The sequence below is a fragment of the Papaver somniferum genome, unplaced genomic scaffold, assembly GCF_003573695.1.
Source record: "Papaver somniferum cultivar HN1 unplaced genomic scaffold, ASM357369v1 unplaced-scaffold_35, whole genome shotgun sequence".
Taxonomy (NCBI): Eukaryota; Viridiplantae; Streptophyta; class Magnoliopsida; order Ranunculales; family Papaveraceae; genus Papaver; species Papaver somniferum.
The window spans coordinates 6,468,612-6,484,130 of NW_020645971.1; the positions used below are offsets into that span (position 1 = coordinate 6,468,612).

The 15,519-nt window shown below is 35.2% G+C and overlaps 1 protein-coding gene across 7 annotated transcripts; it reads right to left on the reverse strand.

The window, feature by feature from the left end:
* Positions 1–3,406: 3,406 nt before the first annotated feature.
* Positions 3,407–6,275, reverse strand: LOC113342149 (maf-like protein DDB_G0281937). Of its 7 annotated transcripts, none has more exons than XM_026586786.1 (9): positions 6,147–6,275; positions 5,500–5,571; positions 5,349–5,423; positions 5,121–5,204; positions 4,499–4,568; positions 4,334–4,425; positions 4,155–4,196; positions 3,982–4,062; positions 3,407–3,766 (listed from the first exon to the last, which is right to left on the reverse strand). In XM_026586786.1, the coding sequence occupies exons 1-9, from the start codon at positions 6,174–6,176 to the stop codon at positions 3,665–3,667; spliced, it is 648 nt and encodes a 215-aa protein (XP_026442571.1). In that variant the 5' UTR covers positions 6,177–6,275; the 3' UTR covers positions 3,407–3,664. The 7 variants fall into 7 exon arrangements, with proteins under 7 accessions (XP_026442571.1, XP_026442576.1, XP_026442573.1 ...); XM_026586791.1 differs by having other exon boundaries at positions 5,349–5,416; positions 6,147–6,217; XM_026586788.1 differs by having other exon boundaries at positions 6,071–6,165.
* Between the last annotated feature and the right edge of the window lie 9,244 nt (positions 6,276–15,519).

Genomic DNA, 15,519 nt, shown 5'->3' on the forward strand with positions numbered 1-15,519 from the left:
GAAATCAAGGAAGGAATGTAGTATTAGCCTGAGTTGTGAGTGTGTGTGTGTGTGTGTTTTAATGCTATAGTTTATGGCATGAGCTAATGGCTCAGACCTTGTGTTTTAGCCTGGCCAGTTGATAGTCTTGACTGACTCGTCTGAGTCAGCTTGTTTGCCTGAATCAGTCTTCTGACTGAGTTGACCCTGTAACCAGACTTGACCCGATTTGACTCAGTGACTTAAGTCATTGACCTGACCTTGGACCAATTGACTTGCCTTGACCTTTGACTGTGGACTTGACTTACGGAGACTGTTAATTGACCCTTTGACCGTTAGTTGACTTTGGTAGAGTTGGGCTTAGGACTAGTTTTCCTATTTTCATGAATTTGACCCTTTATGGTCCGAATCAGCTTTTGACTTCTGTAGATCTTCTTAAGACTTACCTAATAGACTAAAGACCCAATCCAATTGAATTGGTAAACCTTTAGATGTGTTAAAGATAGATATAAATGGGCTTAGTTCACCTAGCCTTTAACCAGAGACCCATACAAAATCATGATATGAGCCTCCCATGAACCTTTTGGCTAACCTCTTAGAACACTTGTATGATTAACAGTTAACCTTTATTAACAACGATCGATTCAAAGGATGAAACGGTAGATCGTGGATCTCGAGGTGGGCATGGCTTGTCATCAATTCAGGTGGGAACTCTTTAACCTTCTTGTAATCATTAAGTTCTTCTTTATCTGCGAGCATGATGAGACTTTACTATTTGTGTGCATGATTGCGTGTACTTTGATGTATTACTTCTGTGTTACTTTGGTATGCAATTAATGTATGATATATCTCTATGTATGATGTTTGCTATGATGTGTTTGTCTGTGATATGCATTGTGAGATTTCCCTGCGAGGAGTGTCTGTGTTTCTCCACGAATCTTAGCTAAGTCAAGTAGGGAGGTATGCCATCCGTCGACAATAGTATTACATTTCCTGCTTATGTTGATAGTAGGGCGGTACGCCATCCGTCGGCAATAATATTACATTTTTTACTTATTAAGATAGTAGGACGGTTCGCCATCCGTCGGCAATAGTACTTAGTAGGGCGGTATGCCATCTATCTGGATATTATATATACTATTTTATCTGAGGGAAATCACTCGTGTGCATATTATGCTTGTTTGACTAACTTTCTGATCTTGATGCTAATATTCTGAATCATGGTTTGTATGGGCGCTCTATGTGGACGATGTTATTATTATTGATTAGGGTTTCTTTCGCGTCGTGTTCTCCAATGAGTTTGGCGAGGTTAGAGTGACACTTGCTTCATGATGCATGAATTGCTTATTGATTAGTTTCTTCTTGTTTCTTTCAACTTATATTCCTTTAGAACTGTGAATTATGCTAGTGATTACTTGAGAGTTACATGTTTTCATTGAGCACCCTTTTGGGATGATGTGCTCACTCGTTCCCACTTCAGTTTTCAGTTATCAGAAGAAAGGGTGCAGTGAAGATATTCGTTTTTCGTAGTTTAAAGTGTTTCCGAACTAAGTTATGTTCATGTATCTTTTATATATGTATATGTTTTTCCTTATTTATTGTAAAACAACATACAAATATATTTATATCATTTGAGAGTTCTTTATCTTTTGATATCAGAGTGTTTGGGTTTAACAACAATTGGGGTTTGGTTTTAGTTCATATTATGTAATTATGATTCTTAAAATCGTTGATCTGGATTTGGTGCTTCAATTAGGTTGTAAACCTATTAGCTAAGCAGGTTTAGTAAATGGCGCGTCACACCCTGCCCCCAGTTTAGCTCAAAGAAACAAACCCTTCCTGCAAAATCAAAACGCAGCTAGATGATAACAAAATCATAACCAAAATCAAAAAGAAGAAAAAGAGCAAACCCTAGGCGTAGAAACTTACCGATTTCAAAGTTTTAGAATTTTATTACCTCTGTATAATTTGAAAGAACATCATCGTATAGGCGTAAAATTTACCAAACAGACCTGGGGCAAGATCAAGAGCGTGAATCTGCAAGAAAGTTTGATGGTAAAAAAATGTCCAAGTGAATAGGATAACATGGTGTAGGCTGCTTTACACCTGTTTTACGCCTTCTTCCTCTTGACACCATCGTTCCTTGCAGAGCCTTAGGTTTTGCTTTTCTGTTTTAGGTTTTGTTTTTCTTCATCTTGCATCTTGCAAGTCTCGCTTTGTTTCTTTTTTCTTCATCTTGCGTCTTGCAAGTCTCGCATTTTTGCTTTAGGCCTGCAGCGCTTTAGGCCTGCTTTAGGCCAAATATTACATCGTAAAATAAGCTCGTGGTGTTATCGGACGAAGTATCGGTGGTGTGAAAAAATAAGAGGTTTATATTGGTTGAAATACTCTCTGGTGGGGCCAGAAACTCTAGGAAAATAGGTTGATTCAGCTTTTAACCACAATATAGGAAATTCACCTGAAATCATATTATTAATAATAATAAGTGGGGAATGAATTCGCTTTAAATCGTACCACTCTAGTGAACAGTTTATTCATTCCTCGAGGACGATGGGATTTTAAAAGTGTAGTATTCCTCATGCGTCGGCCATGGGGACGGGGTTTATTCATTCTTTTTTTTCATTATTTTTACTGTCATTTTTACCGTTGGTAGGTACAGGTATGTATTTTTATGTCTTACCGAGTAGGAAAATATATAGAAGTTCAGTTCAATTCTTATTATCAATTTCCGATCAAAATTATTAAAAGTCTTCATTTTGTTTAGTAACAACACTATTATTAAAAGTCTTAATTATATTGGCCAAGTTATTTAAGATAATTTTTCAATCGAGTGCAAAAGATCGAATTAGATAGTTGAGGAAATAGAGGAAATCAGAAGCTAAAGGGGGTTAGTCAATTGAGATTTGTGGAGATATTGAAAGAATTTTAGAGACTTCTAAAATCTCTTGTTAGTCAATAGAGAGTTCTTCAAAATCTCAAACAATCTCTGTTATTGGATCGTGACTTTCTAAAAGTCTGTAGAATTCTCTGTTATTGGATTTGGAATTTGAAATCAATGACTTATGGTTTTGAGAGACTTGTAGAGACTTTTATTACAAAACATACCATAAGTGGCTAAAAAAAAGTCTCTCCTAAGTAGGTAATATTTTGAGAGACTTTGTTCTTTCTCTTTTTTTTTAGGATTAAATATCAAAATATTAAAAACAATAACCAAATAAGCTACAATTAAATTCATAAAAAAATGAAAATAAAATAAAATTGTTGTATTCCAAAACCCAATAAGTTTACTAGAGATTCAAATCCCTTCTGTTCGTCTCGTTCTGATTTTATTGGCAAAATGGTTACATTTTTTGTTAACCATGCGTGGACTAATACATTTTCATTAAAATATTCATATATTCATTTTGTAAAATAAATAAAAGTAATGTTTGTCTAATATGTGTAAGCTGAAATTCATATATGTTTTATTGTCTCAATGAATCACCATAATTCCTTGAAAATCATTCAGAGAGTCTCTTAAAATCTCTAAACTTACGGAGAGTCACCCGAAATCCCTTGCTTAAAAAATCTATGAATGTCTCTACTAATCCCTTGCTGAAATTAAATAATGATTATATAAACGTACAACAACAATAACAACAGCAGCAGTTTCCTCTGGCCTATCCTAAGGGTGGGCGGGCGGGTGTCACCGAAGTCGATCTGCAGGTACAGAAGAGACGAGGCTTTGGAATATGAGTTGTTTTACGAGAGCTTTGGATAGACCCATCACGCTATCTGTGGTTCCCATCTGCACAACATCATCATCATCATGAATCAATTTTGAACATTTCCATACAATGGTATGACCATGACAACTAATCAATTTTCCTAAGGTACAGAAAACTCTCTGACTCTTTATCCATGGAGTACATTTCCAAAGTGGAACACCACCATGAGTCCATGACCACAATTGTTATCTTATTTCTTTTATTAGTAGGCGTGAGAAGATAATAGAATACAGACCACTGTTTCAACAAAGGGCCATATCAGTGGATGCTCGAGCATTAGGCCTCCAGCAACATGAAGTACAATTCCTTCTTCAATCTACAAATAATCCTCAGAAATCATTTTTCTCATCCACTCGTGAAATTTGAGAATAACGGGAAAAAGGTAACTTTGCTTTTTTAATGTTTTACCAAGTTATCAATGACCTCATCAGGTATATCATGAAAATAAACCTGCAGAGTATCCCCACATTCATTAGTCCGTCAAATTGTTCTAAGAACCCCATCAGCATGCATGTGAATATACTACTCGGAGCAGAAGTAAGAGCCAAGTAAATGTGGTGTAGGACAAGAAGAAGCATGACTAATACCTCAACCCTGTCATATCCTCCTTTACTGATTCCCGTCTTAAGGTTGGTAACAAGTACAGAACCGACGACTGTTGCAAGCCCACCAGAATAGTCTGCGAATCATGTGAAGGTGAGCACACAACTAGCTATATTTAGTAACAAAAATGAATAATGATAAACAAAAACCTTTGAGAAACTGGCGCGCTTCCTCCTTGTCCGTTGGCTTTTCTCTGATTGCCCCCTCATAGACCACCACCTCCACATCAATTAGACTTATTAATGAGATATAACCTCAATAAGTAAACAAGACACTAAATGAATTTCAAGTTGATGTTTATGCCAATCTAGTTCGGTATGGTAAGACAACTTCACCCATGTAAGCTTCGCTATTTTCTTTGCACTTTTTTATTCTCATAAGTTATGGAATACATATAGATATCTACCCATTTACCAGAAGCTTCTAGTTTTACTTGAATGAAGATTTTTTTGATCGTGATTTTTCTAACATTTCTATGTGCTGTTGTCAATCCCAATTCGTATACATGCATGATCAATAAAAGCCAAAATCCCTTTCAAGTGCACAACTGTAAATCAAAAGTAATCAAAAGCACACCAGATTCATAACCAGGGACGGACCTACCCCTGGGCTAAAGGGGGCTAAAGCGCGGGGTGATCTTGCTAGTCCACAAGCCTATTTTTTTTTTTTTGCTCGACCAAGCTTCTAGCCCGGGCCTTAAAAGAAAATTTATACTTCCTGGGTCCGTCCCTGTTCATAACACTATAATAACAAATAGGAACTGAAGTACACTGTATCTGCAGTGATCAGAAGTGTTGGTTCAGCATCCTTCTCCAGGAAATCAGAAAGCTGAAGCCTTGACATGATTGCGACCGCCTAAAAAGTGCAAAGCTACTTTCACGGTAAGATACATGAACCAAATTGTGCGTTAACAATAATCCAAAAAAAGGGAAGAAGAAAAACCCACAAAACCATAACATACGATCCAAGGTTTAACTACAAGCGAAGGGAGACATTTACCTTTGCCTCCGCTAGAGCCACTACCAACTTCTCTGGCTTTTCCATCCGTATATTTTTCTCATCAATGTCTGCAGTCTAATTCATACTAAGACTTGACTTTCAATAGGCAATGACAAAGTGAATAGAAGCTAGTTTAGAGACTAGAGCTTACCAAGATTGTATATTCATACCCCATCTCAGTTAAAATTTCTCGCCGAGCCTTTGAGGATGATCCTAGTATTATCTAACAAACAACAAATCATATATCAGTACTAACATCCTCATACGTCATCATGATAGAAAGACTTCAACAACAAAAGACCCTAAGATTCACATTGTAGCATCACAGCTTGTTACTTGCACAACATCAACGCAGTTTACAAAGACATAAAATTGGAAATACCCACATCATAAAAATACCAATGCTTGCCAAATCTTAATCTAATATAGCAAACTCTCCTTAACTTCGTGACAATATATTTTAAGTTCTCAATTACGGAGTAAGAGCTACTTACTACTATTCTACTTGTTTGTGGAATCAAAACTACTACAATCTCTTTCAGATATCTAATTCTTTACCTCTTTTATTTTTTTTTATTTTTTTAATGAACTGAATAATTATGAAAAATCTGAAGCAACTTTAAAATGTTATCCTATTTTGTGTTACTTATATATATTATATAGGGTATATATATATTAACAAATCTTAGAAACATAAAAATGGCATAACTTTAAAAACATACAACAGTGAAGATGAAAAATGCAACCAAAATAGCGTTGCTTTGTATCAAGATGAAGCATTAAGTATAACATACGAACTTTATACGAAGGAAACCCGTTTTCAGACATCTCTTTTTGTGGAATCTCTTTTTGTGGATGGTGGGAGATAATGAGCCAGAAGATACGGCTAAGCAGAAGGGAACCGAAAGGATTTCATTTCATCACTTTTGAAGTTAGGATATTTATGCCCATGTGTATATTGGGCGGGAATATATAATACTCCCTCCGTTCTTTCAGAAGAAACTCTCTCACTCTTGCAGAAACTAAGGTAGTTATCTTATAGGTGCTCGAGGGGATGCCTCTTTCTCATTCCCACAACAGATATACTGGGCTCCGCAGGTCGGGCGACAACTCAGGTGAAAACTCGGTGAAACCGATTCATTAATTTTTTGATTGATTCTTCCTTTCCTATTTCCTGCACGTACATGATTTAGTTTCTCTTCGAATTATCCGTCTTCTGTACTGTTTTTTCATTATTTTTTCTCAATTATTCTCGTTTTAATCTCCTCTTATCATGTTTCTCTGAAAAGCCTATAAACGTTAAAATTTTTAATTGATTGTTTATTCTCTGCAAAAGCCTATCAATCTATTCTACTGTTTTATGATTATATCTGCTTAATTTAATTGCAAATTATTCTTTATTCTCTTGCAGATTTTATCCCTTCACTCTTTCCCAAACCTGATTGGGAGGACTAGGGTTTATGCAGAAGCAGTTGAGGCATTGCAGCGGGTTTTCCTTGTGACTGGGTCTTTTTGATTTTGTCAGTTATCAAGAAGATTTGGGTTTGATTAATTGAAAATCAGGGTTTGCAATCAATGTTAGTTTGGTAACAAAGCATTAAATATTCACCGTTAGATGAAAACCTGATTAGATTCAAGCTAATATCTTTCAACCGTTGCTACGAAAACTTAGCTTGTTACACACAAATGAAATGCACAATTTTAGGTTTGTGTAACCTACCCAAACATGTACATTTGTTGGTTCAACAATAGTTAACCAAATGGTTATCCATATGAGCACTTTCATATCAACCATATTCTTCTTCACCATAACTAGTTCAAATGACTCAAATGAACTAGTTAGAGAGTTGTTCAATTGCAAGGAAATCTTATGTAACTACACAAGACACAATTGAAGCAAAAACGATTTGATTCACTCGAATCGGTTCATGAACTTTATAGCCACGGTTTGCATTTTGCATTCCTTAGTTAATATAAATATAAGTTCACAAACAATCGTCTTTAGATATAACCAACTTAAGTTCGCAGACTTAGTTCGCGAACTTAAGTTCCCGGAAGGAGTTCTCAAACTCCAGCAGATTTTCTCGGGTCAAGAACTTCCTCCAGTCCGGGGACTGGGTTCGCGGACTGAGTTCACAACTCTTGTTCCGATTCTCTTGATCAACAAAGTTCGCAAACATCGGTTCAAGGAAAAAGTACTTATACATATGTGTTACCACACAATGCTTATATCCAATAATGGTTATATAATCTAAACTCTCATTTCAATCATTGAAACATTCTTAGAGGACATTATTATATAGTTGTTATTCACAAACTATTTTTCGTCAAAGTAAGAAATTTTCAAAGTGATTGAAACATAACATGACTTTTGTCACTAGGTAAAGATGAACTTGGCCAAAGCAAAAGCTTACCAACACATATTTCGAGAAATAGATAGGCCAGATAAACTCGACTCGAAATAGCAAATGTGTATAATCAAAGTCTATATAGCAAAACGACTTTTGTCTCAAAGATACGAGATAGAGTAGATAGACTTTTGACTGATAGATAAGTTCAAGTCTCCACATACCTTTTAGTCGATGAAGTTCCACCAGTTCCTTGAGTAATTCTTCGTCTTGTATGATGATTGCCATGGAGTTCTTGAGCTCAACTACACTTTCTATCCTAGTTCGAGACTTAGCTATAGTAGACTAGAAATCAAGACTTATAGTTTTGATCACTAACATTGACAAACATGATTGAGATAGCAACGCATGCGAGTTCGACCGAGCAATGCTCTAACAATCTCACCCTTTGTCAATTTTAGTGACAAAACTATCAATACATATGGAATACAAAAAACAAATGAATTAACTTTTGTAGCTCCTATTCCACATGCCTAATCTTCAACATTACTCGAAATTTTCGTCACTTCCAGTACTCCAATGATCCCAAAGGTGTAAGTTCAGCATCATCGTTGTTGAAAATCCGTAGCTATAACAATGAGAAAACAAAAGTTCTCAATCATTGTTATACAGTGTCATAGTATTATTATACAACATCAAAGTTCAATTGTATCACAACTTCGACAACAATACTATGGTGATATGTATCACTCCCCCTTAGTCAATACTCCATCTCACATGGAAACCACTCCCCCTTACATAATGATCCGAAAATCATATGTATTTGTAGTGTGAATTACATATTAATTCTCCCCCTTTTTGTCAATAAAATTGGCAAAGGTACGAAAACGGGATCCTAATGAAATTTCCAAAAGAGACATTTCATGACCAAAAGAAAGCATATATCAACTTGTTTAAATGCAATCATATAGCCGAAGCTAAATGCATTCATCCAGGAGTTTATAAAGATACAAGATAACCCCTATAATACTCCACATCCACACTCCCCGCAAAGATTTGGCGATTAAGCACAAGTTCAATTAAGAACTCTCCCCCATAATATGTCATTCCCGAAAGAACAACAAGAGCGACCTTAATTTCAAAAGAAAAGAAGGATTTCTTTGGACATAACAAATCACATACAAGTATGAATTTGAATCCAAAATACTCAATTAAATTAACCATAAGAGAACCCATGATTAATTTAATCGGAAATGCTCAACATAAGTGAACTTATGGAGACTCAAAAAATACTCAATTAGATTAATCACAAGAGAACCCATAATTAATCTAATCGGAATACACAACCAAATTAACCACGAAAAGTAATCAATTTAATTGGTCATGCTCGACATAAGAGAACTTACGAAGCAACAACTAAACACCCAAACGAGGATGATTAATTTAGTTGATCATGCTCGACATAAAGTACCTCACGGAGCAACAACTAAGCTAATCATATGCGAATGAATAACTCAGTCGATTTTGCTCAACATAAGACACCTTATGGAACAATACAGTATATGCACAAAAAATTGTAGACCGGAAATACTGTGGAATAAGCAAGGATTCATTCTATTTTCCATCACCATTTGCACAATGACATAATCCTTATAAACAAATTTTTTTAACCTATCTTCCATCAATAATCGACATAATAGGCTTAACTTTTGTAATGTCAAAAGTTCATTCCTTCTTTTATCAATACATGCATATCGACATATAAAGGACTTAACTTTTGACAAAGTATGGGACAATCACAGTTCACGGACGCAAACACACATATCCCATAACAAATTGCAATATATAAAACCATAAAGATTAATACTGCAAAAATCATCTTCCAAACAGTTTTAGAATTTAAACCAATAAATCTAAAAACATGAAGATGAGAACGTTGGACATAGCTATGTGTAATCACAATAATGGCTATTCCAAACTCTAGTTATTATTCTAAACAGAACAAGAAAATAGAAGATTTACTAGGCATTATAGAGCTTTCTCAGAGAATCTACAGAGAATTCCTTCTCATTATTGAAGAAACTATTGATTACGGGATCATTTAATTCCTCTAGGTCTTCAGAAATGTCAGTTAACTCACTAAGTTTTCTTTTTAGTTCACTCAAGGTGTTCTTGATTAGATACAACATTTGTTCATAGTGAGTTATCTTTTCCAAAGAGGAAACGATTTGAGATTTTAAATCATTTCTCTTGTTGATGAAATCTTTCACCATACCTCTAAAATTATTATCAAAATGATAAACAGATAAGAGACAGTTAGAGGAAGAACCTTCTTCATTCTTTGTCGACTTCTCTTTCATCACCCTTGAGGAAGTGATTCCTTTGCAAAGATACACATTAACTGCATCAACTGCATCTCTTATTGTAGTTCCTTTAGTCACAGGAGCCATGAGATAGTATCTTTTTGGATAAAAGGAAGAGACAAAAGAATATAAGGATTTATGAATACCAAACCCTAGGAAGACTTTGAAAGAGTCTTTCAAGATTTATTCATTATCCATTTTCTTAGGAGAATTTTTTTCTTAACAAATATAAGAAAAGAATTTACAAAAAACAACAACTTGAGCCATTTTTAGCGCAAACCTCATTTTTTCCAAGCTAAAAATGAGGATGCGGACGTCACCAGCATTAGTTGGTGACAGAGTGAGCCATATGCTCACATATCTTATTTTTTCGTGGCTTATCACTGGTTATTTTGTAACCAGTTTTCTTACCTCGTCTAGATCTGGATTTTTTTTAAAGGAGCTTGGTTATCCGGACCCAGATTCATTTTCTGCATGTTCTCTTGAAGTTTGGTGATTCTCTTATTGCTCCTTCTGAATCTCCAACAAATATTCTGATCATGCTTTGAATGTCCACAAAAAGAACAAGTTAATGAGGATTTTTCGTCTTTATGTGATTCTTCCTGTTTAACACAACAATCAACAGTCGTTGTTCTTTGATTAGTCGGAGTGGACAATTTTGAGCTTTGAGTTTTGTTTTTGAACCCCAGACCATTAGTGTTTCCAAAGGATCTCTGACTAAATAACATTACTTCAATTTTGTCAGAGCTTCCAGATAACCTTTGCAGGTCATACTTGAGAGTGTTAATCTCTTCTTCCTTTAGAGACATGGTTCTGACGAACTTATTATCATTAAGACGCTCTATGTCAATATTTTTCGCCTGGAGTGATGATTCAATTTTCTTTAAAGAGGCCTTTAAGTGAAGGTTCTCTTGAAGAATCTCTTTATTCAGGAGATCAAGAAACTCAGTTTCATATACTCAAGTTCTGAATCAGAAGTTGAAGTGGAGACAGAATATGTAGTAGACTCATCTGAGACATCCAGAGTAGATTTGTCGTCTATTGAATCATCTGAAACACTAAATGAAGATGGATATTCATCACATCTATTCCTCTTCTTTATCAAATCCTTGACCTTTCCGATTATCAACGATTTATTAAAATCAACATGATTGGAGCAACATTCATCAGCCCAAGACAAGTGAGAGGATGCACCTGTTTTGGTCACAGCGTTGAGTGCGAACGTTCTGCCTGTGTCAAGATCAAGAACTTTTAACTTTCCTATCAGAGTGTTTCTGGAAAGTGTATCAAGGTTATTTCCTTCAACGATGGCATGCTTCTTAGAATCGTATCTAGATGGCAGCGATCTGAGAATTTTCATCACAATGTACTTTTCAGGAATAGTCTTACCCAATGCAAAAGATGCATTAACAATTTCAGACACTTTGTGACTAAACTCATCAAATGTTTCTTCATCTGCCATACGAAGGTTTTCCCAATCGGAATTAAGGTTTTGAATCCTAGCTTCCTTTTCACTGGTATTACCTTCGCATACGGTTTCTAATATATCCCACGCTTCTTTAGACTTAGTGCAATTTGACACATGGTGCTGAAGATTCGGGGTAATGGAATGTATGATGGCATTCAAACCGTCGGAGTTTTTCTTTGCAGCAAGTATCTCGGCAGGGCTGTATTCACCAATATTCTTGGGAACGTTTACATTTCCAGCTGCCATAACGGGAGCATCATAACATTAACAACATATACCCATGATTGAAAATCACGTGCTTGAAGAAAAGCTCGCATAAGAATTTTTCACCATAAGTAATTAGAGCCATCAAAGACTGGTGGTACGTTAATCGAGATAGCACCTCTGTCCATAGAGTCAGATCGCTATAAACACAGACTTGTAAGGTATTGAACGTGTTTGCCTGCTCTGATACCAATTGAAAAAGCGGAGGTACAACAACCTCACCCAATATTTCGATACAATCTGTATGGACAAACTCCAATATAATTTCAAGAGAATCAACTAGACTCAATCTTAATAAAGTATATCAAAGAGTTATATCTCTCTTACTTGATTCAATTCTTACTCAAGCAAATAGAAATCTGCGAGTCAAATTGAATACAAGAGAATTCATTTAAACGGTACCAAAGACAAATGTTCAAGTATCAATCAATTTCGATCAACAACCAAAGGTCGTATTTCCAATTGATTGATTCTAATGCACAACCTGTGATATTCCAATTATATAACAAAATATTATGCGGAATAGAAATAACACATATACCAGAATTTTGTTAACGAGGAAACCGCAAATGCAAAAAAAAACCCGGGACCTAGTCCAGATTGAACACACATTGTATTAAGCCGCTACAGACACTAGCCTACTACAAACTAACTTCGGTCTGGACTGTAGTTAAACCCCAATCAATCTCACACTGATCTAAGGTACAATTGCGCTCCTTACGTCTCTGATCCCATCAGGATACTACGCACTTGATTCCCTTAGTTGATCTCACCCACAACTAAGATTTGCTACTACCCAAAGTCGAAGACTTTAATAAACAAATTTGTATCACACAAAAAAGTCTACAGTAATAGATAAATCTGTCTCCCACAAAAATACCTACAAGTTTTGTTCCGTCTTTTGATAAATCAAGGTGAACATGAACCAATTAATAACCTAGACTTATATTCCCGAAGAACGGCCTAGTATTATCAATCACCTCACAATAATCTTAATCGACACGGCGAAAGAAGATACTGTGGAATCACAAACGATGAGACGAGGATGTTTGTGACTACTTGTATATCTTGTCTATCGGAGATATTAATCTCAAGCCAATCGTTACGATTATACTCAAAACGATAGAATCAACAAGATTAGATCACACGACTACGAGAAAGTAGTATCGGTCTGGATTCACAATCCCAATGAAGTCTTTAAGTCGTTAACCTGGTTTTTAAGAAGAAACCTAAGGTTAAAGGAGAATTGACTCTAGCTTATACAACTAGTATCACACAGGAGGTGTGGGGATTAATTTTCTAGTTGCTAGAGTTCTCCCTTATATAGTCTTTCAAATCAGGGTTTGCAATCAATGTTAGCTTGGTAACAAAGCATTCAATATTCACCGTTAGATGAAAACCTGATTAGATTCAAGCTAATATCTTTCAACCGTTGGATCGAAAACTTAGCTTGTTACACACAAATGAAATGCACGATTTTAGGTTTGTGTAACCATACCCAAACATGTACATTTGTTGGTTCAACAATAGTTAACCAAATGGTTAGCCATATGAGAACTTTCATATCAACCATATTCTTCTTCACCATAACTAGTTCAAATGACTCAAATGAACTAGTTAGAGAGTTGTTCAATTGCAAGGAAATCTTATGTAACTATACAAGACACAATTGAAGCAAAAACGATTTGATTCACTCGAATCGGTTCATGAACTTTATAGCCAAGATTTGCATTTTGCATTCCTTAGTTAATATAGATATAAGTTCACAAACAATCGTCTTTAAATATAACCAACTTAAGTTCGCAGACTTAGTTCGCGGACTTAAGTTCCTGGAAGGAGTTCTCAAACTCTAGGAGATTTTCTCGGGTCGAGAACTTCCGCCAGTTCGCGGACTGAGTTTACAGTTCTTGTTCTGGTTCTCTTGAACAACAAAATTCACAAACTTCGGTTCAAGGAAAAAAAGACTTATACATATATGTGTTACCACACAATGCTTATATCCAACAATGGTTATATAATCTAAACTCTCATTTCAATCATTGAAACATTCTTAGAGGACGTTATTATATAGTTGTTATTCACATACTATTTTTCATCAAAGTAAGCAATTTTCAAAGTGATTGAAACATAACATGACTTTCGTCACTAAGTAAAGATGTACTTGGCCAAAGCAAAATCTTACCAACACATATTTCGAGAAATAGATAGGCCAGATAAACTCGACTCGAAATAGCAAATGTGTATAATCAAAGTCTATATAGCAAAACGACTTTTGTCTCAAAGATAGGAGATAGAGTAGATAGACTTTTGAGTGATAGATAAGTTCAAGTCTCCACATACCTTTTAGTCGATGAAGTTCCACCAGTTCCTTGAGTAGTTCTTCGTCTTATATGATGATTGCCATGGAGTTCTTGAGCTCAACTGCACTTTTTATCCTAGTCCGAGACTTAGCTATAGTATACTAGAAATCAAGACTTATAGTTTTGATCACTAACATTGACAAACATGCTTGAGATAGCAACGCATGCGAGTTCGACTGAGCAATGCTCTAACAATATCATTGTGGCTCATGAAATTCTTCATTCCGTGAAAATCTCTAAAAACAAAAACGGAAACATGGCTCTAAAAATTGATTTATCCAAGGCTTTCGATAGAATAAAATGGGAATTTCTCAATAAAACTCTTCTGGCCTTTGGTTTCTGCAATGATTTGTTTATTATTTGCAGGAGGTTCTCTCCAAACTTCTTTTTAAAGCTGAAAGGGATAAGCAGATTTCTGGTATCAAAGTTAATAAAAATGCTCCTTCAGTCTCCCATTTTTTTCGCTGATGATTGTTTAATTTTCTCTAAAGCTAGCCTTTTTGAAGCTAAAAACATTGTTAACATTCTCAATTTGTTTGGTGAAATGACTGGCCAAGTCATCAACTTTCAGAAACATGGGATCTATTTTACTCCTAAAATTCATAATAAACATTGCAAAATCATTTCGAAAATTCTTAAAGTTAGAAAAATCAGTAAAAACAATAAGTATCTAGGAACTCCCCTTTTCTTTGATAGAAATAATGTTAATAACTTTGAACCTTTACTTAATAAATATTATGCCTCTCTTCAGGGTTGGATTGGTAAGATGTTTAACCATGGTGGTCGTACAGTCTTAATCAAAATTGTTCTTAGCGCTTACCCTAATCATCAAATGCAATGTCTTGCTTTCCCTAAACAAAATTTAGATAACTTAGACAAAATTCAGAGAGATTTTTGGTGGCAAAATTAAAATAAGAAGAAACCTTACTATCCTAAGGCTTGGCCCAGTATTACTAAAGACATTAGGGAATGAGGTTTAGTAATTAGAATTCCACATAAGCACAACCTTGCGTTAATAACTAGATTGTCTTGGAGATTGATTCATAACCAAGATCAGCTTTGGGATAAAATCCTAAAACATAAATTTTTTAATAAGGATAACCCGTGCAGAAAGTATAGAATCTCTTGGATTTGTCCTAATATAATGAAAGGCTTGGAGATTATTAAGACAAATAATGCCTGGCAGGTTAATAACGACATTGATATTAACATTTGGACTGATTTCTGGCTTCCTAATCAATCTGCTCCTCTAACTCCTATTACCATTGATAATAATCTACCTATCTCTGTTAGTAATCTGATTAATAGAGATGGAAGTTGGAATATGAATATAATTACTAAATACATAAACCCTTCTTTTCACAATGC